The 26,750-nt window shown below is 38.3% G+C and overlaps 6 protein-coding genes across 6 annotated transcripts; 4 read left to right on the top strand and 2 right to left on the bottom strand.

Annotated features, from left to right (window-relative positions):
* Positions 1 to 926: 926 nt before the first annotated feature.
* Positions 927 to 5,646, top strand: LOC114740759 (uncharacterized). The gene is made up of 12 exons (XM_028928969.1): positions 927 to 1,470; positions 1,918 to 1,982; positions 2,339 to 2,411; positions 2,632 to 2,650; positions 2,846 to 2,965; positions 3,543 to 3,612; positions 3,846 to 3,889; positions 3,970 to 4,011; positions 4,305 to 4,364; positions 4,548 to 4,615; positions 4,942 to 4,999; positions 5,140 to 5,646. Exons 1-12 carry the CDS (start codon positions 1,163 to 1,165, stop codon positions 5,230 to 5,232), a joined length of 1,020 nt encoding a protein of 339 aa, XP_028784802.1. The 5' UTR covers positions 927 to 1,162; the 3' UTR covers positions 5,233 to 5,646.
* A 2,484-nt stretch (positions 5,647 to 8,130) lies between these two features.
* On the top strand, positions 8,131 to 9,986 carry LOC114740760 (alpha carbonic anhydrase 1, chloroplastic-like). Its single transcript, XM_028928970.1, has 5 exons — positions 8,131 to 8,419; positions 8,777 to 8,985; positions 9,092 to 9,198; positions 9,315 to 9,417; positions 9,490 to 9,986. The coding sequence occupies exons 1-5, from the start codon at positions 8,356 to 8,358 to the stop codon at positions 9,799 to 9,801; spliced, it is 795 nt and encodes a 264-aa protein (XP_028784803.1). The 5' UTR covers positions 8,131 to 8,355; the 3' UTR covers positions 9,802 to 9,986.
* Positions 9,987 to 10,720: 734 nt separating this feature from the next.
* Positions 10,721 to 12,080, bottom strand: LOC114740755 (uncharacterized). Its single transcript, XM_028928966.1, has one exon. It carries the CDS (start codon positions 12,009 to 12,011, stop codon positions 11,154 to 11,156), a length of 858 nt encoding a protein of 285 aa, XP_028784799.1. The 5' UTR covers positions 12,012 to 12,080; the 3' UTR covers positions 10,721 to 11,153.
* Positions 12,081 to 15,525: 3,445 nt separating this feature from the next.
* On the top strand, positions 15,526 to 17,098 carry LOC114740849 (uncharacterized). Its single transcript, XM_028929094.1, has one exon. It carries the CDS (start codon positions 15,631 to 15,633, stop codon positions 16,861 to 16,863), a length of 1,233 nt encoding a protein of 410 aa, XP_028784927.1. The 5' UTR covers positions 15,526 to 15,630; the 3' UTR covers positions 16,864 to 17,098.
* A 1,980-nt stretch (positions 17,099 to 19,078) lies between these two features.
* On the top strand, positions 19,079 to 21,531 carry LOC114740732 (F-box/kelch-repeat protein At1g57790-like). Its single transcript, XM_028928935.1, has 2 exons — positions 19,079 to 19,262; positions 20,104 to 21,531. The coding sequence occupies exons 1-2, from the start codon at positions 19,231 to 19,233 to the stop codon at positions 21,200 to 21,202; spliced, it is 1,131 nt and encodes a 376-aa protein (XP_028784768.1). The 5' UTR covers positions 19,079 to 19,230; the 3' UTR covers positions 21,203 to 21,531.
* A 151-nt stretch (positions 21,532 to 21,682) lies between these two features.
* Positions 21,683 to 26,135, bottom strand: LOC114740743 (heterogeneous nuclear ribonucleoprotein Q). The gene is made up of 9 exons (XM_028928948.1): positions 26,062 to 26,135; positions 24,239 to 24,655; positions 24,054 to 24,170; positions 23,688 to 23,828; positions 23,444 to 23,617; positions 22,848 to 23,055; positions 22,580 to 22,755; positions 22,248 to 22,333; positions 21,683 to 22,097 (listed from the first exon to the last, which is right to left on the bottom strand). The coding sequence occupies exons 2-9, from the start codon at positions 24,644 to 24,646 to the stop codon at positions 21,974 to 21,976; spliced, it is 1,434 nt and encodes a 477-aa protein (XP_028784781.1). The 5' UTR covers positions 24,647 to 24,655; positions 26,062 to 26,135; the 3' UTR covers positions 21,683 to 21,973.
* Between the last annotated feature and the right edge of the window lie 615 nt (positions 26,136 to 26,750).

Genomic DNA, 26,750 nt, shown 5'->3' with positions numbered 1-26,750 from the left:
TCAATTTATTTAAAAGAAGAGGAAGGAAATAAATTCAATTTTGAATAAGAATAATACACATCGGGTGCCCATGTGTCTACCATTTACAATATCTGGGGTCAACTTTAAGTTGAGTCAGAAAAGTAACAGTTAAACATAATATTTCTGTTAGCCTGGGATATGGACGCATTATTTTAATTAGTTTATGACACTGGACGCACCTGGGTAAATAGTTCGGGGTGTTGGGCGCACCTTAACCCTTTCATTTTATATTTGACCAATTTTTACCAGTTTTCTTAATATAAAAAAGTAGTTGACAGAGTATTATTAAGAAAAACGAAATGAAGTAGCATGTTGATGCGCAAACACCTATAAATTTTTTAGGGTATAGGAAGCCGTTAAAGATTCAATTCATAAAGTTTGAGCTCAAAGTGCTCCTACTTGATTTAGGATATGATTATCTTTTGACTACAAAGGTTTATTATTTAATTTAATACTGCATCATGATTTCATATATAGATAGATTACAAAACGTGAGATATTGTGTCTCCCATACCATAATTCAATAGTGCAGTTGGTCTTAACTTCATCGCTAAGAAAAGAACTACTTCCATTGAAAAAGGAAGAAGAACTTGCTTAATGAATATTTAATCCCTTGCCTCTTAACCCAATTATCGCGAGCTGGTTTCACTAGCACAGTTTGATTGTCATTTGATATAAAATAACACGTCAAAATTGATTATGGACTGACCCATAATACCCCGGCATCCAATTTCTGGCCCAGCCCAACTTCTAGCCCGAACCGAAGTTTTCTTTGGGTCGGTGATGCTTGATTTTCCCTCTTTAACACCCAAAAAATGATTTTCACGTTTTCTTCTTACATTACTGTAGAAAAACTAGCCAACTTCTTGGTGACTTTATGATATCATATGGAGTGGTGGGGACTGGGGAGGCAAAAGCTCTTAGGTGACGTTAATCGGTACTTTCAGTTGGCTCCAAAATAGATATTTTAGTTTATTGATTGTGATTCTGGCAACTGGAAGCTCCGGCCCCAGTCTTGTACCTTGCGGTCCTTGCCTATCGACTCTCACCGTGAACTCAGAGAGCATACTTTGTCATTGGTACACAGCTCCAGCAACTCCAATCTGTTGGCAGAAACCCTTGGCGTCCCGGTCCCGGAGTCATGGCCGGAGCTCTAACTCTCTCGCAATTCTCGGTTTTTGGGTCTCTTTCATTGCCTAAAAGAGTAACCCGTAGCACGGTATCCATTAGAGCGACTTCGGAAACCACTCCGTCCACTTCCGCTTCTGTGAGCACGACAGAAGACCCGAAACCGGATTCTCCGGCCTCATCGTCCACGTTTGCTCCTCCACCCAATTTCAAGCCTCCTGAGCCTCAGCGCTTTGGCGTGAGACCTGACAAGACTAATGACGTGTTTGGAGCTGCGCTTCCCTTGTTCCTTCGCTTTGGTACTGGAGTTTTCGCTTCTGGGTAAGCAAATATGTTCTGCCATATGTTCTGTTCCCAGTTTCATCCCCACTGAACCTTCAATTAGCGCTTATGGCACTGGAAATTCGAGGTCAATTTCGAATATTAGCAAACCCGAGGATGAGAAGGTTCAAATGCTAGCTATAGCTGGCATAGTAATAGGTTTTCTGACCTTTTTCTGCTTTGGCTCAACAAATTTTTGTAACTCTTTAGGGCCTATTAAGAAGCATTGGTCGTTATTGCTTGGCTTAGAATGATGATTTTAGATGTTATTTTCAGAATCACTTTTTCTCCAAGTAGGAGTCAACATATAAAATATCTGATAGAAGATAAAAATCTTGAAAGGGGGTCATTTCTCAAAAGCACTGCATCTTACACAAGTTGTCTGGAATGTAGATTTATACAGCGGCTGAATTCTGAATTTCTTGAGCTTGTGCTGTGTCGTGACAGGTATTCTTTTTCCTTCATTCCTAAGGATGAATTTCCACCTGATCAGTATGCTTTGGAAGTTTCTGGTATACCCCGCGTTCTTTGAAGTTTAATATTTTTTAGTGGCTTATGATAGCATATTGTCATTAAATACGTTGTATGCTTGCTGATGTTAATCAGAAAGATGAAGAAAATGTACTACAACAGGGTCTTATAATTAGGACCAGGGTTAGTAACAGGTTTGCATGTCAAGCTGACGATTGTGAAGAACTAGAAATGAGCCTCTACGTTTCCAAGTTTGTGTCTTGGCTTAAATAACCACTTATGCATTTTGGAATAATTTCCGAAAATGCAAATTTTACAGTTCAAAGTGTTTTCACCACTGTGTTTTTTTTTTTTTTTTTTCCTCTTTTGAATCTTAACCCGAGGCGTATGATTTCAGGGTACAAGGTAAAAGAAACAGCGAAGTTAGGCCCTCGCCCAGAGAAGCCTATAGAGATATATGAATTTGAGAGGTATTTCATTTTTCCTGTCAAATATTCTAAATTACAAGCACATGTTAGAATGCGTGGGACTATCTAACTCCTTTTTCTTCCTCTTTATTCCAAAGAAAATGTCAGTCACTTCCTTTCTGTTTGGCTTATGTTTATCTTCACATACCTCTTCAAGGAATAAACTAACAATCATTATATTGTCTTTCCTTCTAATTTATGGGCTATCATGGATCATGTGCAGCTGTCCATTTTGCCGAAAGGTATGGATTTTAGTCTTGGAGGATTCACGCTAGGTCTTTTCCTTCGTTACTTATTTTTTTGGGTGGTGGAGTTGGGAATCATTAAGATCTATGGAAAAATTGAATCTTCAGATTTGGTTGGAATACTTCTGGTATCGTATACAGGACTTTTTTTTTTTTTGGTGTTGGCTGGACTAACATTTTGATCATGCACAGGTCAGAGAATTTGTCGCTATTTTGGACATTGATGTTCTTTTCTATCCATGTCCTAGAAATGGACCCAATTTTCGCCCGAAGGTTGCTCAGATGGGTGGAAAACAGCAATTCCCCTACATGGTTAGATTGATTCCTCTAAGCCAAAAGCAAACCAAAAAAGGAAATCTGAAACTTCTTATTGTGTTTTTTTTAAAAACGTTTTCTAACTAAAAGAAAATAAACTTATTAACCTACTCTGCTGAAGTGTATGTAAAAATTAGGTCTCTGTTTTTCACATGCCACTCTAGCATCTTACATTTTCTATTTTTCTTGCAAATAGACTCAGAATGTTAGCATTTGAAATTATAAAGATAGATTTATAACAGAATGAGGTTCTGTATCAGGTGGATCTTCGAAGTTGCTACTGCTACATTGGGAAAATTTCTTAATGTCTTAATTACTATTTATATTCTGCTCACATGCATCTGGTTATGACTTAAAAAAAATAAATAAATAAACGATACTGAACCATCTAATGTTGCAGTAATTGTTTTCTTCTTGTTTCCAGAAAACAAAAAGCTTCTTCTTGTCTATGGCCTCCAGGAGCTTTTTATGTAGCAATTTTAGTAGTTATGTATGCACTTGACATGTCAGCCCTGTGATAATTCTCTGCGTGTTTTTGAGAGATAATTGCTGTTTTTGTGTATCTTTGTTTCAGGTGGATCCAAACACAGGCGTTTCAATGTATGAATCAGATGGGATAATCAAATACTTGGCTGAGAAATACGGTTTGTGTCGTCCTATTTACTCTTGTCTCTATCATATGCTGATGTAGTTTGTTCCCCACCAATCACAATAAGAAGAGATTAGTGCCGTTGGTTTTATATCAAAGATAATTCAAAACTGTGAATTCGATCACCTAAGCATAAATATTGCCAAGTCTGACGATTTTCTCTTTTCCTTACCTCTGAACCACCTTGCTATATGGCAGCCTGTTAAATATTCTTTTTCTGCTATGCAGGAGATGGAAGTATTCCACTCACTTTATCTCTTGGATTATTTACGGTTAGAATCAGGCTCTATTATCACTCATAATTTAAATCATATGGGCCATGTTAGTAATAAACACTATCTGCTTGATGCAGACACTTACTGCTGGCTTAGGTATGCTTGGTCGCAGGGGAAAGGTATATGGTTTTCTACTCGCCATTCATTTTTTAGTGCGAAATTAACTGACAGTTTCTTTTCTTTGCCTTTTTTTGAAAAAAGAAAGAAAAAGAAAATAAAGCAGCACCTTTCTATAATTTCTCGGGGAACTACTTGCAAATTTCAACTGGCTGGCTGGCTGGCAGATTGTTGGATGCTTTTTAGAAAGTTTATTAGTTTCATGAATTTTATTTTTTAAAGATATTATTGATTATTGATATTTCACTTTCATCGGTACAAAAATCACTTTTAACTACTTGATTTTTATTTTCAGGGTAGCTCTTATACTCCTGCAATATTACCTCCAGAGCCACTAAAACTATGGGCATACGAGGTTGGTAGACCATAAAACTAAATTCATACGGATCAAGGCATCGTAGTGCTCAACTCAATATAAACTTCACAAAACTGAATTTTTGATTGACGTGAATGGAAATGCATCTTCATCTGATTTGTCCTTTATGGTTTGTGATCATAGGACCAATATTTGAAATTTGAAATGCTTTGTTTCTTTCAGGGTTCACCTTTCTGCAAACTTGTGCGTGAAGTACTTGTAGAGTTGGAGCTGCCCCACATACAAATCACGTAATTTCCCTGTTCCAAAACTGACTGTTAGATCTGATGCCCGGAAAGAAAATTTATTATGGTTGTTTTATAATATTAACTCATTTCGTATATTTTACGCGACCACCATCTTAAATATATTTGACCACTATATTGCTGATGGATCATATATTGATTTCCTGAATTAAAAATCATGGTCATGGTTATATCATACATGCACTTCTCTGCAATGAGATAGAAAAGACGCAAATCTTCATTCGTGATTGGCAATATTAATAGAGTCTTACGTGGTGGTCTGCATACAGTCTCGGTTTTCCATGCAATTAATTTTTTTCATTTCATTTCAGTTGTTCTCGAGGTAGCCCAAAACGACAGATACTATTAGAAAAGACTGGGCATTTCCAGGTACTTATTTATTCTGTTAATAAGTTTCTCATGTTCATAAGCACGCTCACAATATAGATTTGCTGACCTGGAGACATGATTTTTTTATCACATTTGGTTAATGTATAGCATGACTTTTTGATCCTTATGGTTGGCTGCAGGTGCCCTATTTGGATGATCCGAACACTGGGATAGGAATGTATGAGAGTGCAGAGATTATAGAGTATCTAAGAGCAACTTATGCTCTTCAGTAAATCATGTTTGCAGAGGCTCATGAACGTGAAGTCATGTAGCTCGATCAAGACAAATTGTCAAAATTGGAGGCTTTCACTTTGTTGACTGACAGCGGGATTACTCTAGGGCTTGTTTGGTTTGTTGAAGGAATGGGAAAAGCCGAAGGGAGAAGGAAAAATCTGTATTATTTATTTTTTGTTATTATTCAATAGGTTTTATCTGTTCTTAATACCTTTTGGAGATAATAGAACGAACGAACGGCATTTAGTTGAAGTTTGATAGTTTGATAGTTTCATACTACTTTTGAAACAACGTTTTGAATTGCATATGGAAAGAAAAGACAGTTAGTTATGGGGAGGATGATTATATATTTTGATACCTCTTGAAGAAGTGCATAAGTTGTAAAAGGAGAATAGTTTTGTGTTTACAGTGTAGATTTTTTGTGTCTTTACTTCTTTACATAATCCAAACATAGATGCCTAAATGATGATTGTTTTTTAAATGTTCTCTGCGAGCAAGAGCTATGCCCCTTGAAAATTATATGTGGCCTGCTGGATTAAGCTTTATGATTCAATCTGATATGGGTTTGCTGGCTTACCTTAATTTACGTTTAATGCATGGCTACAAGGGTCAATCAGATGTGTGCGCGAGACCACGTTCTAATGACATTTCCGACCTGCTCTGGTCCGTGTTCCGCCTTAGCATCATGTTAACAAATTAATGGACCTATACAACTTCACTCAAGAAGCAAATTTAATAAGGATAACTAAATAAGTAAAGCCTCGTACTAAAATTAAATCAAGATTCCATTAAGAAGCTACTGGGTGCTGCGTCAATAATCTGGACTCTGTCTTTAAGTAGGAAGGCATCGCTTTTAAACTTTAAAGCTCGAAAACTTGATTTTCTTCTTTCCTTGTCTCTCTTTTTCTGCGTTCTCCAATCCCCTTCTTCATATGCAATAATGAAAAAAAAAAAGAACCCAAATTATTCTGCTGTGTGATCCTTACAATGTTGGAAGTGGGGACTGAAGAATATTGTCTTTGGGGGTTGAATAGAGAAGACGAAGTTGACCTCCATTTCCATCATCTCCCAAATTCCGTGGACATCTTGAATTGTAGAGAGCAGGATATGCTTCAGGAACACTTTACAGCTGAATTACCAAGATGAGATTTGGATCGTTCAGATTTTTTTCCCCTTCAATTTTTTCTAACTAAATTGCAGAGAACAATACTTGCTTTTGCTTTTCAGTTATGGGAGGGGACCATTTGGCAATCTCCATTTGCCACATTGCACATTATGTCCTGCATGGTTTGCTTAAGACCGACCCGTTCCGTTTATGGCAACCGATGTTTGATAAGTTATGTTCAGTAACTAAATAATAATATTGTCTTAAACCCCACAGTTTTTAATCAGTTGGCAACAAAATACTTGAACTTCTCAAGCCCGGTCATCAAAATTAATCAACTCGACTGTCGTAATGCCATTTCAAAACTCAACAAGTTCTGTGAGAGAATGTGTCAGGGAGGATTCCTGTTCATGACACGATATTTGAGAAGCACTACATGACAATCTAAGTTGTTCTTAATAATAATAATAATAATAATAATAATAATAATAATAATAATAATAATGATGATGCAGCTTGAACATGTTACATACGATATTTGTTTAGCATGATTAGATATCTCCCTCTCCAATTTAAAAAAACTGTGCAAAACTCTTTGTCGCTCTGCATTTACGTGTACTATATACATATCTTTTTGGGTAATCGAAAGGGAAGAGATAATAGTCACTGTTTTTTGAACGGAATGAAAGTTCAAAATCTAGTTTTTTCCCCATATATAGTCATACATCCACATATTTTTAACAAAAAATTATAGTGAGGTCCGGAGAAAGAAAAATAATTATTAAAAAGTTTCAATAATAACCTAAACAACCTATAATGACAAGTTTCAGAATAGAAAATGATAACTTTTGAGATTTATTTGGTAATTATTTTTTTTAAAACCTTACTGTAACTCTCTCCATTATTAAATGATCATGATGCAAAAGAGTGATACAATTTTTCTTTCTCTCTTTTTAAAATATATTTGGAGGGCTTGAGCTCTGTTTTATAGGCATTAAAAATAGAGATTGATACGCTTCCATCCATATGAGATGGGAAGCAAATCATGTGGACAGAGCAGAGCAAGGAGGCATTTGATTGGGAGGAAGAAATTGTATGTGGGCCTCCTTGTACAGGTGATAGTTCCTATTATTGAGCCTAAATCTTGCTCACTTTCAAATCCTTTGGTGGCTTCTATTTTTCTTCACTAAGATTAATTTTTGAAAGTCATATATGGCTTTGGCTATACATAACAGCCAAAACCAACATAAAATTTACTGGAGTTCTAATCCTAGGTGCTTTTACCTGTTTTTTATTTAAATTAAAAGGACAGATACTAATAATTTAGGATTACAAGTAGAATCGAACATGTCTTGCTTACGAAAAAATATTTATGCCATAGAATTATATGCTCACTGATTTGTTTTTAGCTCTGAAGATAAATAGATACTATTGTTCACGTATTATTATTATTTATTTGAAAGAATAATTGCCTTTCGGCACAAACTTTAAAGTGCTGTTTGGTCAATCCCTCGTAGCCTCTTAAAGTGACATCTGATCACGAACGAGCATATGCCAATCTCTCTCACCCAAAGTGGCAGACGCACAAGGAACGTGAATCACGAAACATGGATCGTGCGGGAGGCTGTATAAAACGAAAGTAAGTTTTGTCTCCACGTACTAAAATGTTCGGTGCATTTTATTACTGTACATCTGTTTGTAATAGAATAATTTTTTTAAGGGATAAGTTTGCTGTCTAATTACTTTAATTTTAATAAATTTTGTAGTGAAAAATTTTTCAAAGTCATGAATATGACTTCTCAAGATTACAGCCCCTCAAGAAACTATGTATCTGCGAAAATGTAATTCTATAGATATATACCGTTTAGCTGCTCCGATCACAACATCGAACAGTTGTGACTAGCAGTGCCTGCAACAAGAAGTACGTACAGGAGAAAATGCGAGTGTCTTCGTCTATAAGCTAATCAAAAGAGTAACACACGACATAGCCATCCCCATCCATTCGAACCTATCAACAATGGCCATGAGGATTTTCTTCTTAATCCTTTCCTTTGCATTGCTCGCTCTTTGTACTTCCGCAGGTAAAGATCGAACGATTTCTCCCCATAGAGTTCCACTTATGTTGGTTCTGTGATATGGCTGGTCTGTTTTTCCAGCATAAGCAGTTTTTTGTTTGCTTCTATCTAGTGTTGCTTTGATGAGTTCACCTCTACAGCTTCTGCTAGGAATTTGTTCTTCCTAGCGATCAGTTTTACAAATGATTTGGATGCTATAGTTTCTGTGTCCAGCATCCTGTGGATTTTATGAATTAGAACAGAGGTCTGGTTTTTTTTTTCATGGTTTAAAATTTTAAATGATGCAGAGTTCATCAAATTCTTTGTGTTGGTATGAGTTCATGATGTGTTGTTTGATGATTGAACATCTTTGTGGAGCACCAGACCCGGTTAATTTTGGCTATTATGGTGCAAATGGTCCTCAGAAATGGGGCAGCTTAAGTCCAAGTTTCTCAGCTTGCTCAGAAGGGAAAGCTCAGTCCCCTGTGGACCTTAGGAAGGAGAATATCGTGTACAGTAAGCAATTGAAGCCCTTGGAACGACACTATCATTGTTCAAACGCCTCACTAGTTAACAACGGATTCAACATTGGGGTCTGTTACTCAACTAACGTTTCGCTTTTATTCCTGATTCAACCACCATGCCCGAATCATTGTCAAGCAATAATAAAGTAATTATACTACTATTATGCATGTGTAGGTTCATTTTGAAGGGAAAGTGGGTAATTTGAGAATAGATGGTCAAGATTTTTACCTGAAACAGATGCATTGGCATTCTCCTTCAGAGCACCGAGTTAGTGGGAAGCAGTAAGTTCCTTCTCTTCTTTCCTCTTTCAAGGCTAATTCCCGCTTCATGATTCAGAAAGCAATTAGAAATTAGAACGGGGAAAAATGAAGATGATGGATTAATGTTGTGAGTTCAGAATGGAGGCGGAACTGCATCTAGTACACCAGAACGAAGAAGGAAGCTTTGCAGTTGTGGGAGTGCTGTATAAATTGGGTGATTCAGATCCTATCATCTCCAAGGTAAGCTGGCTTACATCAACCACAGAATTTGAATCACTATGATTTCAATTTGAGGTTGCAGTCTGGGCGCAGATGGAGAAGAAGCTAGTTGAGTTGGCGAATGAGAGTTCAGCAGGCTACGAGGGTGCCCATATTGATCTTGGAACCTTTAATGCAAGGCATGTGAAGTTAAGGGCTCGAAGCTATTACAGATATATGGGTTCTCTGACCACTCCTCCATGCAAAGAGATCGTGACGTGGACCATTCTGGGCAAGATGAGGTCAATCTCCATTCAACAGGTCCATCTTCTCAAGGCACCTCTGAGTCCTCAGTTCAAGAACAATGCACGGCCTGTCCAGCCCCTCGATGGCCGCAAAATTCTCAAGTACACAGTTCAAGCTTAACATGGCTCCCTATTGCTTCCCCTGTTAAGTAGTAGACTGTCTTAGCTTTAATCCTTTTATTATGAACTTTGAATGCTCTCACAATTACTCGGCTCGAGGTACTCCAGCTACTAATCTTGAACTTTCACTTCCTGGCTATGATATCGTATAGATTATGTTATGATAATAATTATCACTTCAAAATACATCTCTCTGATTTTCAAAAATGGGTTGATATTATAAGCAACCAAACAACATAATTTTGGAGAATGGGTTGGTTTTCTGAACCAAATATGTTAAACATGCAATTTTCATAATACGGGCAAGTTCTGGCTGCGGCCTAGCTCGTAATATTCATACATAGGATAGGGATTCCGTCTCCCTATCCTCGCCTTCTTATTTCCAACTGTGTTTTTCCGTTACATTTTTCGTTTTATTTCTTTTTTCATACTAAAGAAAAATCTAGAGTTGGGTAGGGTATTGATCGTCTTTGACACAGATTCGGATTATAAAAACTTCATATCTGGGATAAGAAAAGATATCATATCCCTATTTGCAATCGGGATTTTAAACCTTTTATGGAAGCTGTCGAATGAGTTATATCACGATAAATCATGCCTCAAACAACCATGTCTGTCTCGATGTTACATTGTTACCTAACTACTGTAGGCCTTTTGAAATTTTATATTCATGTAAACTTCATATAAATCTATTCATATATTCTGGGTTCCATCGAATCGAAAGAGATTGACACCAGGCACCCCTTAATTGTGACATGAAAATTGAGTAGGAGGAGAAAGGAGAATGCAGGGACCCCCAACCATTCCCAACCCAATCAACACCATTTCAAGACGCAATCTATGATAGAAATCACACATATATAGTATTTTTAATCATTCTAAGATCTCATGGAAGATTAGTTCAAGAAAAGCATGATGAGTTTGGTAAGGCAAAAATACTGTATATATTTATCTTATCATTCAGGTTTTGGCTATAACACTTCTCATGATCATCAATGTTTCTGAGTTCTTTTATCTTATCCAAACAAAAGGAGGGAGAAAATTTACACGCTCGGATGCACTAATATGAATTTTACAACTGCTCACTTATTAAAAAAACACACACGTATGATCTTGGCGGAAAGGGAAAGCACTCAGGAATCTATTTACAAATTGTTAGGACGCTTTAAAGAGCAGAGAAAGAAAAAGGATCAATCACAGTAAAAGCAGAAGTATATGGGCACTGTTGAGACCGTTCTCGACGCGCCACGTCATCTGTCACCAGCACAAGCAGCGGCGATTCCCAAAATGCCGGTTAGAATTCAAATATGCAAGCTCACGAGGAGCGCCGTCGCCGAACCGCTCCGCTGACGCCTATTGCGGCACGTGGATCTCAGGATCGACTACCCCCCACGCGCCGGCCCGCCTTCCAGATGCGAACCGCTTCATCCCACCTAAACCGGGGGGTTCACTCTCCGTTACGCTATTTCTCGGGGTCGACTCAGCGAAAGATGCGTCGATATCGCTAGCTGTGCTATGCCGCCCCGGCGTGGCCCGGCTCTTTCTTGGGGGAGAATCTTCTAGCGGAAGATCGGCTTTCTGGACCTCGTTTCCTCGGCGGCGGGACCTGAAAATAGCTCGAAAACTTTCAAAGAACCCTGTCTTCCGGTTTCTGCTTTTGCTGCGCATTAATTTTTCTTTAGCAGGTCCAGAGTCAGAGGTCCTTTGGCGACTTCTCAACCTGCGATTTCGATCCCTCCTCGATCTCACTCTCCCCATACACGAAACCTTCGGCGACGATGGTTCGTTCACCGAGGATTCCGATTTTCCCACCGACGCACTCCGTTTGGGGAACAGTCTCGTGTTCCCCGGCTTGTGGTTTCGACGACTCTTGACGTCCCCAAATGAAGGTTTCTGAGGCTTTGGCAGGCCAATAATGGAGGCCTTGGACTTCAAACAAACGCGCTGAGACTTGGATTTCAAGCTGGGGTTCAAATTGGCGGAATTGGAGGTGCTACCCTTAGTGGATTCCTTTCGCTCGTAGACAGCATTACGGTCCCACCAGTCCAATTCTTCGTCCCTAGAGAGCCAGAAGGACTCAGGCGGGGAATCAGGGTTGACCTTCGGCCGATCCGCTTCTTCCGTCTGGTGGCTATCACCGTCGGCGAGAGTCTCGCAAGCAATTTTGCGATCGCCGGCACACGTAGAGACCAATGTTTCGACCTGTGGCATCGTAGTGGGGAAGCGCAGAAGCAGAAGGCTTACGAGTCCTGCAAGGAAGAAAATATGAAAGAGGAGAAATAAAGAGCAAGGAGGTATTTTGCAGGAGTAGGTAGTAATGGAAGAACTTGGAAAGCGGGCGGATGAGAGAAAAAGAGATATTTAATAGTTTATTATATGAAGGAGGGAGCGGGAGGGGCGGCGTGTTCAACTTGTTGACCGGTGCCCTCACGCTGATTTTGTTTTCTCCGGAACGCCACTCCCACACCCACTTTTCTAGTTTCTACTTTCTACAAAGACAAGGAGAAAGTAAACAATCTTTTTGTTCCGTCAAAAGAATACGAAGAACATGAGAAAAACGCAGCGTTTAGAGGGCCTCTGCTGGCAGCTTGCAAGTTTTATCTCTGTTTCTCCACGGCTTTTTCACTTTTGGGGAGGGGGCCTCTTCCCCGGCCCCACTGCTTGCTCATTAACAACTTGGATTTCTATTGGTCAGGTAGGGTTACATAGAGACCAAAGCTGACCTAAAAATATGCCTGTCATATGAGGTTCATTCATTACGTATTCATAAAATGCTTGTTGAGTTGAAGCTTACATGTATTAATTCCATGCGTTGAGTATATAATGACTGTTATAAATTAAAATACTATATTCATTTCTACATATAGAATGTAGTTTGTAATGCAATTTGTATTATAAATTAAATTTTATATTTAGAATTGGAGGTAATATTTAATATCTCAATAGAGCTGTATGGATCAAAAATAATATGCATTAATTGCAATAATAAATCCAAATGTTATTAGTGATAACATGTCAACAAGGACATGATCATGCATAGTCTCGGAGAAATCATTTGTTTGGATTGATCTTTTGTTCTTTTTTGACACGTTGTCCATTATAAAAAGAGGTGAGGTCTTGTGAAAGTCTAAGCTACACTACGCATCTTATTATTAACATGCTAAATACTCCTCCTGTCCTTATTATAAAACTCCATTTGACTTTTTATTTGGTCCTAATTATAAGACCCTAATCCATTTTGTCTCTTATATTTATGCATTTTTTTTAAGATAATCCTTCTAATAATGATAGTTTTAGTCAATATACTTAATTAGCAAGGATATTTTAGGAATGACAACACTTATTTATTATAAATAACCAACTTAACTTACTTCCTTAATCTCTTCAAATAAATCAATTGGGTCTTATAATTAGGACCGGAGGAGTAGTAAAGAAATATGACTGGAATATCCCTTGAAAAGTACTCCTCCGGTCCTTATTATAAGACCCAATTTGACTTTTTATTTGGTCCTAATTATAAGACCCAATCCATTTTCTCTCTTATATTTATACATTTTTTTCCAAGATAATCCTTCTAATAATGATAGTTTTAGTCAATATACTTAATTAGCAAGGATATTTTAGGAATGACAACACTTATTTATTATAAATAACCAACTTAACTTACTTCCTTAATCTCCTCAAATAAATCAATTGGGTCTTATAATTAGGACCGGAGGAGTAATATAAACGAATCTTAATGCCGCGGGCTTCCCGATTGAACCCACCGCGATAAGCAACGGAGATGCACACGGCACCTCAAGTCTCAACAGCTAAGCATCCCTTATACTATCTCCAGTTTTTGTGCTTAACCCAGATGTTTTAGGTAGTTTTGCGAATAAACTGAGAATATACAATTTTTTTAAATAAAATTTGTCGTGGAAACGTTGAAATAAACATTAAACGAGACAATGACACAATTATTAAATGAAGAATTAAATTAAAAATTTCCAGGTTAGGTAGTTAGGAGCTACAGTGGACAAAAAAATCAAAAGAGACTAGTGAAGTTAGGTGCAACAAATTAATCATATTCGTACACCGAATTCCGGTAGCAATAACGCGGTCATAAACCCAATTAATTAAAAGTCCTACTGATTTTAATGTTCTATTCTTGAAACGTTTTCCCCTAACCTAACGCGGAACTTCCACGCGAACAGCGGCTTGAGATCATTGAGCGCGATGTAGTTAAACGTTTTTTTTTTGGGTCCAGAAATCTTTTTTTTTTTGCCAAACCTTGATATAAAACCTAATTGACTAATTTAAAGAGATTTTAAAAATTATTTAAATTAGTTATTTGTAATAAATAAGTGTTATCTTTCTTAATATGTATATTAGCTAAAATTATTATTTAATAGAACATTTAACACGTGTAACTATTACAAAAACTATTTTTTAAAAAAATAAATAAATATGAAAGATAAAGTGGATTGGAGTTTTATATTTAGATTGATAAAATTAACTTGTAACGCGAACGTGATGAGAGATGGCGACTTCGTGAGCATTAAAATTAAAAAGTGGTGATTAAACTGAGGATTTTTTTTTTTGCCATCAGATCAAACTGAGGGGTCACTTAATTGATGCTATAATATTTAATTTTGCGCTATTGAATAATTCGAAATGGATCAAATATAATATATATGATGCTGGAAGTAGCTATAAAATAATGTGGAGTAATGCCGAGGGAGAGCATCTGAATGAGTAGTGCATGGAGATCGGCGGCCAGACGAAACCATCGTACATATATACAAGATGGCAGGGAGGAAATCTCGTGATCCAAGTTTTTGCAATATTCATTAATTATTTTAAGGCGAAGGAAATTTGGCTTTTGGGAAGCGCATGTGTTACGTGTCATAATTTTTTTTCTGGGGCCTGTGTTATTTGTCATAATGAAGTTTATAATTTGCAGACACCCAACAAATTCACAAACTAATTGCGAGCGCTAATCAATAATCGCTCACGCTCATTACATTTCACGGAAAAAACACAAATATATGTATATATAAGTGAACATTTCCCCCCAAAAAAAGGCTTGATATGAACAAGATCGACAGCAAATGGAAAGCTACGCATCAGCGCAAGCCTGTCTCGTAGTCGTCCATCTCCATCCTTCTTTTGTTTTTCATGTCGGCCGGATAACAGGGCTCTTCTGGTGAATGGCCATCTTGTGGGCCCCCTTTGGGTCCACAGCACGGGCAGTGAAATAAGATTGGGCCCCTGACCTCCAATAGTCTCTAAGCCCATCCTCGTGCACAGACTCGCGGAATAAATCCTCATCTCATGCGTTCATCCAAAATTATGACGGCGTTAATATAGATGATTATATGCGGAGAGCTATTTTATTAAAAAAAAAAAAACCTGTGCTTGTCTTTTTTGCATTAGCATCTTAAACTGGGCTTGCAGAAAGAAACAAACAACATCAAGTGCAAACGGGCCCTGCACTGCAGAAGCGCCATTTACATCGAGCTATTTGCCGATAGGCAGCAAGACGAAATTTGAAGAGGGTGGGGACAACTTCCATTTTTTTTTTTTTAAAAAAACAACGTGCTCTGATTCTGAAAAGCGGGTGAAGCTGAGGCTTCCAACAAAAACCCGTCATTACATTCACAAATTACAAGGACAAACTACACTTCCCTACAAAGTCGATTCGAATTTTCGGACCGTTGGGGTCAGTTGCGGACAAGTAACGGTCGGATTGCGGAAAAAAAAAACTTCCAGACCCGTTGCCATCACTCCTTCAAAAATCCCTGGCCTTCGACCAGACGAGAGGATTAGACATCACCCCCACTCTCTGATGGGTTGTGTTTCCTCAAAACTCCTGAGGAAAGACCTCAGGCAAGAAGTCTTCATCAACGCCAATGGCGGCGACTACGTGAATCATGTGGTTTCTCTTACTTCATCCACCTATGGAGCGCTCAAGTTGGACAGCGAGCAATCCGTCGTGGAGTGTGTTGCAGATTCTAAGAGGCTTGAGAAATCGCCTCCTCGCGAAGACCTAGAGGTCATCAATGCTTGGGAACTCATGGAAGGCCTTGAAGATGGTGTTCCCGTTCCAAATCAAGCTAAGAAAAGCCCAAAACCTAGTCCTTTTCTTCGCGGCTTTATTGGTCCTGATGCGAGAAGTCCTTTTAAGTTATTGAATCAATTTGGGTCTCCCAAGACTGTGAAGAAGTTTGGGGGCAAGGAGAATAAAGTTCAAGGCAATGTGGTCAGAGGCGGCATGAGACGCCTAGATTATAGCCCGAAAGGGATTCTCAAATCAAGTAATTTTTCTCCCAAGTCAAGCAAGCCACTCCTTAATTCGAATATTCCAGTGAAGGGGTCTCCGATTTGTGCCTCAAGGAGTAGTTTTGGCAGTGATCCTGGGCATTCATCTCGAAAGAGGAGCCCTACTCCCCTGTTTGACCCAGAGCTTCTTGCAACTTACGAGAAAGAACTCTCCGAAGAGGAAGAACAAATAAAGAGAATGGTCTGGGCAACACCCAAAGGCCGGAGGTCCAGAAAGTCTCAGGACTCGGAATCTGTTCTTCTGACATTCGAGAAAATAAGCCCTCCAGGAGGAGAAAACTCCGTAGTAATCTACACGACGACGTTGCGAGGCATTAGAAAGACGTTTGAAGACTGCAATAAAGTTCGATTGATCCTCGAGTCCCACGACATTCGCATCATCGAGCGCGATATATCTATGGACGCAGGATTCAAAGAGGAATTAAGACAGCTAATGGGAACGAAAGGAGTAAAAGTCCCAGTGGTGTTCGTGAAGGGAAGGCTAATAGGAGGAGTTGATGAAGTGGTGAAGTTAGAAGACGAAGAGAAATTGGGTGTCCTGTTTGAGGGGATTCCAAGGGCAACAAATGGGTGTGAAGGGTGTGGTGATGTGAGGTTTGTGATGTGTGTGAAATGCAATGGAAGCTGCAAGATCCTGGATACAGAACACCAGAAGACAGTGAAATGTGGTCAGTGTAATGAGAACGGGTTAATTCAGTGCCCTATATGTTGTTCATTTAATAAGGGATATCTTGGGTAGAAAAAAGTTTGACTTTTTTGTGTTATTGTTTGCTCCCTTTAATCTCTAGGAAGATACAGACCAAGAATGGTGTTCGGTTTGTAGCAATTTCTAAGTTATGTGTTAAACTAGGGTAGGGTTCTAAAGCGTGTTTTAGGCCCCCACGTTGTTTGTTGATTCTTTCTATCATTCGGCTTGTATCAGGGGACACGAGTTGCTCCTTTTCTAATCTAATTCAAAATTTACACTTGCGACATTTTGTTTGGAGTATGCCTACTCATTTTTAACACATCGAAATTGAAATACCTCAAAATGGCAGACAGATTCCCTCTTTCACTTGTGTTATTGACATGCATTGGCTTCGTTTGTTTTCTGGCTTGGATGTGGAGCCTAATATCATTTGTTCCTTAACACTGATGATAATTCCATGAAGTTTTCTTTGTTTTGTTTTAAATGAAAGAATGGCCATGTCAGGATGAAAACTTCAACAAGTGATGCTAGCTGTGCGCCGCCTTCTTCAGGAGTAGTAGTCAAACATGAATCCTTGATTGTGTTCTTTTCTCTTGCTTTTGATCTTCATGAATGAATTGGCAGTTAGGATGTGGGGCTGTCATATTTGTTGGACAGTGGATCTGTGTCTTCTACAATACTTTTTTCTTTTTTTTGTTTCTTTTTTTTGGACACAAGAACAATTTTATTCAATTATTTTTAATATTGGTAGTCCTCCAATTACTTTTCAATATTGTACATGACTATTACTTATTACATTGAAAGACTAATAGCATCTTTATGAGTAATTCACCAAAGCATTCCTTGTCCCTTGGCGATGCCCGTTTGTAGCCTCTGAATGGGTTATTTTCTATATGAGCAGCAATTTCCAAGCTATGGGACATGTTGAAAGAGTTTTTGAAGGATGTGGAAATAGAATTTCAAAAATACGTTATGTTATCTGACATCCACGTAAAATTACTGTGTAATCTTAATTTGACATGTGTATTTATATTATGAAAAGTTCCCTTTGAAAATAAAACCAAAGGAGGGGGAAAAAAGAACTTGCTCATCCTGCTTTCCATTGCAATGTGTGCTATTGGCCACCACCAAAATCAACCTCTGCGGCCACCAAGGGATGGACAAAATTAGTCAACGCGGTCAAAATTGAAATAGGAGCTCAGTTTGAAAAGCAAAAAATTGAACCCAAAAGGCATCAAGTAACAGGCCAAAATATGGATTCACATTTGATCATGTCTTCCCTATGGACAGCAGAAACGACGGGGCAAATAGAGTGCCACGGCTCAGCTCCGTCTTTGAACCTCAACCCTAGAAATGATCATTACAACTGAAGCTTTGGTAGAGAGAGGATGTTACTGAAGAAAATTATTCAACAATTGTCATGATAGAAACCCGATGTTGCAGTAGATGTCATCTTCGCCAAATTTTGTCATTTCTTACTGCGTAAGAGATGGCAACGTTTCAATTCATCGCAAGTCCCTTCATGTATGAGAAGTGTTTTTAAAATCTTTTAAAATTTATTTATGGCTGATGGATATTAACTAGGTTAAGGATTTTACTCCTCCGGTCCTTATTATAAGACCCCATTTGACTTTTTATTTGGTCCTAATTATAAGACCCCAATCCATTTTGTCTCTTATATTTATGCATTTTTTTCCAAGATAATCCTTCTAATAATGATAGTTTTAGCCAATATACTTAATTAGCAAGGATATTTTAGGAATGACAACACTTATTTATTATAAATAACCAACTTAACTTACTTCCTTAATCTCCTCAAATAAGTCAATTGGGTCTTATAATTAGGACCGGAGGAGTATATAGTTTATGATTATGATTATGAATTATATGACTTCTAATAAATTTCATATTTTATGTGGATATATAGGTAAATTAACAATTCTTCATGTGGATGTGGGGCATTTTCATTTTTCATAACATGCCAAGCACAAGTCATTAGCTAATTTCCGTCTTGTTATATTCACAAAGTTCTGACTTTTTAGAAATCTAAAGGTTTACACTTTTCTCACAAAAGAGAAATAAAATAACTAAGAAATATACTTTTTACAAAATAGAAAATTAATTAAGCATCTCACCTGTTAATTCTTCATATTTTTTGAGCTTTCGACGAAGTGGGGCATTACAAATCCATTAGCCTAAGGCGGGTGCATTGCAAATCAACCGGCCGATATTTTAGAAAATCTCACAACACATACCCCCAAATCCAGCCCAAGTTCGCACGTGGTACCGTCATTTCTCTCACTTCTTAATACATGCCTTCTCCGTGCAGTCCCAGGTCTTGAGTCTTTACCCTCTCTCTTGGCGTTCTCTTTCTCTCTTGTCTTGAGAGCAACTTCGTTGGATAATTCAGTTCGCATAATGTCGGGGAAAAGGAGGAGGAAGTTGAAATCGTAAGCCCTCCTTTGATTAGCTGAAAAATTGTTTTTCCTTGTTATTGGCATGTATTTATCTGAGAATTCAGTGCTGGATCAGTATGGATTTGTTGGGCCTGCCCGTTTTCTTTTGCTGAATTCTTGTTTTTGAGTCTGAATTTCATAAATTTGGCGGATTAATTGATTTTGAAATGGACTTACTTTGTGATCGTGACTGCTCTAGGGTTTATAATTTAGATCATTGTTAAATTCTGAATTTTTTGACCACGATGGGTCGCTGCAGTTTGAATTGGTGGTTACTTGGACTATTTGTAACTATACTGTATCTTTTAAACCGTTAACTATGGTTGTGCTTTGCTCCTGGTAGACTGAATGGTTCTAGGCCCTGTACATTTTTTAGTTAGTAATACTAATATGTTTTGTTTTGGTCGTTTATTATCATTTAATCCTTATTCTAGCCTTTATTCTTGTGAATTTGGGTGTTATGATCATCTACTTCTCGTCCTGACGCTGTATTAGTGCTCCTCTAGATCATATGATGAGCTTTCAGCTTACACTTGGTGTACTGAATCTTCAGCATGGACAGGAGAAGAGAGAGAGAACTTGATGCAAAATGAGTTGTACCCTTATATACAACAAACGTAATAAAAAGGGATTGATGCTATCAAGTAATGATAACATGATATAATAGAGACTATAAAAAAAAAAAAAACTGCGATTTGTCTTTCTTTGCATCTCTGTTGTGTACAGAACTGTTTGAGTCTCTAGGTTGCAATAGTTTCCTGCTTGTTGTATCTAAGGATATTCACTGAAGCTGTTCTATTTTTATCTTTCACTGATCAACAATTGTATTCTTTAGGCTAAATGATACTATTGCAGACAACAGAAGAGCAGCAAACGAGGTGAAGAGCGAACATTTGGAGCTGCAAAACTGGTCTGATCTTCCTGCACATCTCTTAGAATTGATTTTGTCCCAGCTGACCCTAGAAGATAATATACGTGCTTCTGCTGTGTGCAAGAGTTGGCATTCTGTTGCCACTGCTGTTCGCGTAGTGAATCAATCTCCATGGCTCATGTACTTTCCCAAATTTGGCAGCTGGTATGATTTCTATGACCCTGTGCAGCGCAAGACCCATTCACTTGAGTTGCCAGAGTTGAGTGGCTCTCGAGTGTGTTATACCAAAGATGGTTGGTTGCTACTTTACCAACCCAGAACACACCGGGTGTTTTTCTTTAATCCTTTTTCACGGGAGATGATCAAACTGCCAAGATTTGAAATGACGTACCAAATAGTTGCCTTTTCTTGTGCTCCAACATCTCCTGGCTGTGTTCTGTTTACTGTTAAGCATGTCAGTCCTACTGTTGTGGCCATTAGCACATGTTTTCCTGGGGCAACAGAATGGACTACTGTCAATTACCAGAACCGCTTGCCATTTGTCAGTAGCATTTGGAATAAGCTTGTCTTTTGTGATGGACTCTTCTATTGTCTGAGCCTCACAGGTTGGCTAGGGGTTTTTGACCCAGTTGAATGTACATGGAATGTTCTAGCTGTACCTCCGCCCAAATGCCCAGAGAAATTCTTCGCCAAAAATTGGTGGAAGGGAAAATTTATGACGGAGTACCAAGGAGATATAATAGTTATCTATACTTGTTCTAGTGAAAACCCCATTATTTTCAAGTTAGATCGGCAACTTCTGGAGTGGGAAGAGATGAAAACACTTGATGGAGTTACTCTTTTTGCTAGCTTCCTGTCATCTCATTCAAGGACCGATCTCCCTGGAATAATGAGAAACCATGTCTACTTCTCTAAAGTTCGTTTTTATGGAAAACGCTGCATATCATTCTCTCTTGATGACTGTAGATACTATCCTCATAAGCAGTATCATGACTGGGGAGAACAGGACCCTTTTGAGAACATTTGGATCGAGCCGCCAAAGGACTTCTCAGCCTTTACATGAGGAATATCAGTTAAATAAGTATGTCCAAAAGTACATATATAGACTTAATTATCACTACATCTCAAATATATATAATAACCTGGATAGTGGATACATGTTTTGACGTATTTAGTTTAGGTTTCATGTGTTGGTATTAATTTCAAGTTGTATTCGATTCTTATTACTCTTTTCCGACATTAACTGCAAACTTCTTGTCTGTTTTCAATTCAGTATTTTGTTCCCGAGAATTCTATATGGTTTGATATGATCATGATTTATGCCTGTACGAGAGGTATGATTATTTTTTATCTAAAATGATGGAGGACTGGGGCTAAGAGGTTAAGCCTTGAAACGGGTTATAATCGATTTGATGACCTTGATTAAAGGTCATGTGTAAATTTTCGCTTGTATTTAGCTTTCAGGTGCTGCAAGATTCCTGTTCATGATTCTTTTGCTTGTAATAATAATTCAATTCTTGTGACTTTTAAACTGAACGAATAGTTGAAGGTTCAAAAACAAAAGATTATAATATATTTCCTAAATTTAACTTCAGCAACATAAAATACGGCCTAATGATCAAAAAACAACCTTGACCCCATCAATCGTATAGCCTCGTCCCGCAGATTACTCGGTTCTATAAATTCCTTTACAGCCGTTATTGACCCTAAGAAATATATACATGCACAGAATTGGTACGGATCATGAATTTTCATCAGCCTGCACCAAGCTGAGTTTTCCAGCAGGGAAGCTTCAAGTTCGTTGCTTCTTGAAGTCGAAGGGAAGACAATTATGTTAGTAGGGATGATATCGGCTCCGATTCCTGTCATTACTGCGTCTCCCACCAATGGAGCTGCCACCTCTCCTGCCACCAAGGGATGGCGGTGGACGGGAATGCTGTTGCAATCCTGACTGTTGCCTATAGCCAAACACAAGGAATTTCAACTATAACCAATTTGCAGAACAAGAAACAAAGCTAATCAAAGACTCTTCTATAACTGGGTAGAAGTGAGCTGAACATGTTCGGCCAAAGAAAAAAATGAACCCAAACTACGAAAATCACACTCACAATACATATCCAATCCTTCCATCAGGTAAGAGCATAGGCATCATTGCCATACCAGAAGAAGCCGCTCCCCTGCCATAGACCAACGGCTGCAAAATGAGGCACAACCGCACAACCTCTATATCAGCAACGGTAATACAGAACCAAACAGATGGGGTCAAAAGGGCAATAATACAAATTCATGGTGATTTATCAATTAGTAATGTGCAGTTCACTCTAGGGGTTCACTCAATTTTTTTATTTTTGGGGTGAAGGGTAGAGACAGTATTTTGAAAAACAAAAATCCCATTCATCCATAGACGTAATAGTTTAAAGCAAGAAAAAGAGCGACTTACTCGTGTAAAGCCAGCTGCACCATATCTTGAACCCAAAGAACCATAGCCACCTCCAACCAAACCATAACCGAGTTGAGATGGATAAGTTGGCAGTGCAACTGAGCTCTGTGAAACCGGTGTCCTGGATGACCTCTGAGCTGCTTGTGGTTTTGCAAGTGAACACTCCAAAACTTGGCCTGTCAAAGCCAAAAATTGCAATATACTTGTCCACACAGTTGTTTGAGAAAACTAGGGAGTGGACAAAGGTATATGTGGACAGAAGATATACCGTAAATTTCATATTTCTCGGTACCCTCCAACGCCTTCCTTGCTGATGACTTCTCGGCGAAGTGAACAAAACCAAATCTGCTCTTTTCATGGCCAGCTTTAGCAGGAGGGAGTACCACTTTTGTGATCTCTCCATGATGCTCAAACAACGCTTTAAGACGATCCCGGGTAATGCTTTCTGGCAGATTCTTTACATACACGGCCTTTACCTGTATCAATCAATTACCATCAGTCAAACAGCTTTCTGGAGAATGTATAACTCAGTTCATAGATATACTAAAATTGACAAGAATTTCCTTGTGAAGACCATTAAAACAACTAAAAGAAAACAAACTAAACCTTTTCATCAACGAGCAAGAGGCCAAAATTAGCATAATAAAAAGAAAGGAAGGGATATAAACATGAATGAATTTGTTAAACCAGAAAAATAAGTACACCTTTGATGGATTATCTTCGTTAATGGGACCATCCAATATGACCATCTATATTGAGATAAGAACACAGAGGCAGTAACAAACCTAGAAACAGTTTCATCATGGAATTTCTAACGGCAATCACATAATAAATTTTAAAATTGTGAAGCGAAAAGTAAATCACCTGGGAGGCTGCAGGCGATTCAGCACTCTTAGGTTCAGCCCACTTCACGGTCGGAGCATTGCTGTCGAGTTTAAATTTTGAGTTGGACATCTTCTGCCTTGAATATTCTGCACATTCATGATTGTGATACTCAACAAAAGCAAATCCACGATTACGATCTGAATTCTTTGGTTCCTGTAGCAGCAAAACCGTTATAGTTAAACGCGAGGAAATTATCAAAAACAGTGGAGATTGTGTCAAAAACCTTCATCAGTTCAACAGAATTGACACCAGGCCCAATTTCTGTAATAGCCTTCCTCAAATCTTCCTCTGTCCAGTGTTTAGGAATATTACCAATAAACAACCTATGTTTTTCTTTAGATGCTGAGCATTTTATTTCATTTCCCTGAAAACGAAGTAAAGTAAATCTGAGGGTGGTTCCAAAAGACACAGAAGTAAACACTAATGCAATAGCAGTCAGCCAAAAAGAAAGGTTATAAAATAAGGAAAAAGTGAAAATGAAAAATCAAAACAAAAGGAGAGAGCCATGCCTAAGACCTAACAATTAGTAACTAAGAAAATTTAAGATATTAAACAAAAATGGGGGGGGGGGGAAGGTCCAGAAACATGCCTGAAATTTAGACTTGTTCAGCTTCTCAATAGCGTTAGAAGCCATCTCCTTTGTCTTGAAGGTCACAAATGCATAAACTTTCGCTTCCCCAGATTCTTTTCCCCTCATAATCTTAGCCTGCACTAAATTTCGTTAGTTTGAATGAACAATCAAGAAGGAATTTAGGAGAACTTTGTTTATCTTACCTCAAATACATCTCCCACAGATTGACAGAAGTCCCTTAAATCCTCTTCAGAAGCATTGTGAGGAATGCCACCAATGTAAACCACTGACGCGTGAGGTGGAAGTTCAAGAAGCTCTGCATGCTTCTTTTTCTCATCTTCATCCTCAGTATCTGCAACATTTCTATTGCCAGCCCCGTCAGTCTCTTCCTCCACCCTCTCCTCTTCATCTTCCTCTTCCTCTTCCTCTTCCACTTCCTCCTCCTCCTCTACTTCTTCATATTCAACTTCATCCTCCATGGTATCGCCTTGATCATTTTCACCATCAAAGTCTACCTTCTCTTCAGACTCAGTAGGTTTTTCAAGGTCACCCTGCTTCTCTTGTGACTCTGGATTTTGGGCTTCAACATCACCGCTTCTCATCCCTGGCATTTTTCAAATCTAAAAAAGCAAGCTTCAAGGGCAATTGCGACGGAAGCATTGAAGCCAGAAGCATTGGTAGAAGAGAGAATGAAAATATGGAAAGGTGGAATGAAACAACATGAGAGGCCGATTGGAATTGCAGAGACAAGTGTAGTATGGCCCAAGGAATGGCGAAGTGATTGATTCTAAATCGAGGGATAGCATAGTACCGATTGTAAGAGACAGGCAAGAAAGAATTTTGAACGAAATATGAGGCTTATGATGCCGGATAGGCCAAAGAGAGGAAGAAATTAAGTGAATTTCCCGTGATTTCAGCCCAGAAAACACTGGCCAGTTTAATAGCTTCATTATTGGTCCGGGACATTGCACGCAGAGAAAGAGGGGAAAAGGAACACAAGAAAGGAATAAGAAATTAAGCTACAAAATATAAAAATGTAAACAGTACAATATGTATATATTACCTCCGATTCTTAATATAAGACCTCGTTTGATTTTTATTTTGGTCTTAAATATAAAAACCTAATCTACTTTGTCTCTAATATTTATGCTTTTTTTTTTCTAAGATAGTCCTTCCAACAATAGTACTTCTAGCCAATATACTTGATTAACAATGATATTTTAAAAAAGACAACACCTATTAATTACAAATAATTAACTTAACTTCTTTTCTTAATCTCTTAAAATTAGTCAACTAGCTCTTATAAATAGGACCAGAGGTAGTACATGATATATAGAGATAAGAAGTTGAACGCGAAGATTGGATTATATTTCCAACTGAAATCTTCCTATATACTTTTAAAAATAAGTCTAGTTAAAGCGCACACGCTGACACAGACAGACACGTGAAAATGAAATATAGACCCCAATTATGTACTTATATTTCTGTTGGGCAAACAAGGGCCCTACAGGGATGAATATGACCATAACTATAATTACCAAACATGTAAAACAGAGACCCAAGCTCGAATCTCTCCTCTTTAAGTTCCTCACCTCCACTTAGAAGGGAAACACTGCATGATTAGTTTATTAGGTTTCTGATTATTAACCAATTTACATGTTGAAATGTGAACAGTTCCTGCTTAAATTTGGATACACACACACCGGCAAATTGAACACAACTTGTGTCCACTGTCCCCTTGTCTGAGACCTCACGCATCAGAATAATCTTATAGGAAAGGGCATCCGGAAACAATGCGCTATAAAATTTGCAGCAGAGGACACAAAGCCCTGAATCAGGCAGGCCTCACCATCTCAACAAGCAATAAACTACGCGAAAAAGCAATTGCTTTGTTAACTAACAGCATATACGACATACCTCCATCACGATAACTTTTTCGCCAGAGCCAGACGTTTGGAACGATAGTTATTGATGCGAAAAAAGGTACGCTTAAAATATCTAGAAACATTTTGAAGAGCTCAAGTACCTTAATGCGCGAAAGAAAGAGGAAGTCCCGCGTCCACCTTCGACTGAGAATAGTGTCATGTGCCCTACTCAATCAGGCAAGACAATCGGTTTTGCTATTTGCCGGTCGAATCGGGTCTTTTTGGGCCTTTTGGACCGGGCCTCCTTCTATTTACTATTATTCCCTCTTCTTCTTTTCCCTTTTTTGGGCTTTTGCTATCAAGGGCTTAGTGGTGGCATGCATGGTGATTGTTCGTTTTTCCTTTCATTCACAAACCCCCCAAAGATTTTTGGAATCGATAAAATGTCCCTTTTAGGATCCATGAAAACACACACACACACACACAGCGGCCTGCTCATCCTTAGCTCCGTTGGGCAGGACACTGTTTTCCTTTAACCAAGGCAAGATGCACTATTTTTTTTTTTGGCCTGAAGGCAAGACATATTTCATAGTTTATGCTCATTTCTCTACCAGCTGTCAATATTTCATCATCTAATATGCGGTTTTCAAATTATAAAATTATATTTTTCGAACTGATTTCGAAATCGGTAAAAGTAGATTTACCTGCGTGCCAAGGTAACTTTTTGGTTAATTTTTAAGATTTGTGGATGTGCTTTTTAAGTTCTAGAAGAATTTTTGGAGGTGCTGAATATGATATCCAAATACTTTCGTTTTAACTATCTTGAGTTGACCCACGTTCAAGTCATAAT

Source organism: Neltuma alba, unplaced genomic scaffold (genome assembly GCF_004799145.2).
Source record: "Neltuma alba isolate B1F8T4 unplaced genomic scaffold, ASM479914v2 tig00003187_pilon, whole genome shotgun sequence".
NCBI lineage: Eukaryota > Viridiplantae > Streptophyta > Magnoliopsida > Fabales > Fabaceae > Neltuma > Neltuma alba.
The sequence above is the reverse complement of the archived record's forward strand: the minus strand, read 5'-3'. Positions and strand labels throughout refer to the sequence as shown.

Excerpts from the sequence above, each read along its gene's own strand:
- LOC114740759 (XM_028928969.1), top strand. The coding sequence starts at position 1,163 with ATGGCCGGAGCTCTAACTCTCTCGCAATTCTCGGTTTTTGGGTCTCTT. Across the intron at positions 1,983-2,338 it reads GTATGCTTTGGAAGTTTCTG|GGTACAAGGTAAAAGAAACA; the intron begins GTATACCCCGCG and ends GTATGATTTCAG. Across the intron at positions 3,613-3,845 it reads ATACTTGGCTGAGAAATACG|GAGATGGAAGTATTCCACTC; the intron begins GTTTGTGTCGTC and ends TCTGCTATGCAG.
- LOC114740760 (XM_028928970.1), top strand. The coding sequence starts at position 8,356 with ATGGCCATGAGGATTTTCTTCTTAATCCTTTCCTTTGCATTGCTCGCT. Across the intron at positions 8,420-8,776 it reads CGCTCTTTGTACTTCCGCAG|ACCCGGTTAATTTTGGCTAT; the intron begins GTAAAGATCGAA and ends GTGGAGCACCAG. Across the intron at positions 8,986-9,091 it reads ACAACGGATTCAACATTGGG|GTTCATTTTGAAGGGAAAGT; the intron begins GTCTGTTACTCA and ends ATGCATGTGTAG.
- LOC114740755 (XM_028928966.1), bottom strand. The coding sequence starts at position 12,011 with ATGCCACAGGTCGAAACATTGGTCTCTACGTGTGCCGGCGATCGCAAA.
- LOC114740849 (XM_028929094.1), top strand. The coding sequence starts at position 15,631 with ATGGGTTGTGTTTCCTCAAAACTCCTGAGGAAAGACCTCAGGCAAGAA.
- LOC114740732 (XM_028928935.1), top strand. The coding sequence starts at position 19,231 with ATGTCGGGGAAAAGGAGGAGGAAGTTGAAATC. Across the intron at positions 19,263-20,103 it reads AGGAGGAGGAAGTTGAAATC|GCTAAATGATACTATTGCAG; the intron begins GTAAGCCCTCCT and ends TGTATTCTTTAG.
- LOC114740743 (XM_028928948.1), bottom strand. The coding sequence starts at position 24,646 with ATGCCAGGGATGAGAAGCGGTGATGTTGAAGCCCAAAATCCAGAGTCA. Across the intron at positions 23,056-23,443 it reads AATCGCCTGCAGCCTCCCAG|GTAAAGGCCGTGTATGTAAA; the intron begins GTGATTTACTTT and ends TGATTGATACAG. Across the intron at positions 22,098-22,247 it reads GGAAGGATTGGATATGTATT|GCAACAGTCAGGATTGCAAC; the intron begins GTGAGTGTGATT and ends GTTTGGCTATAG.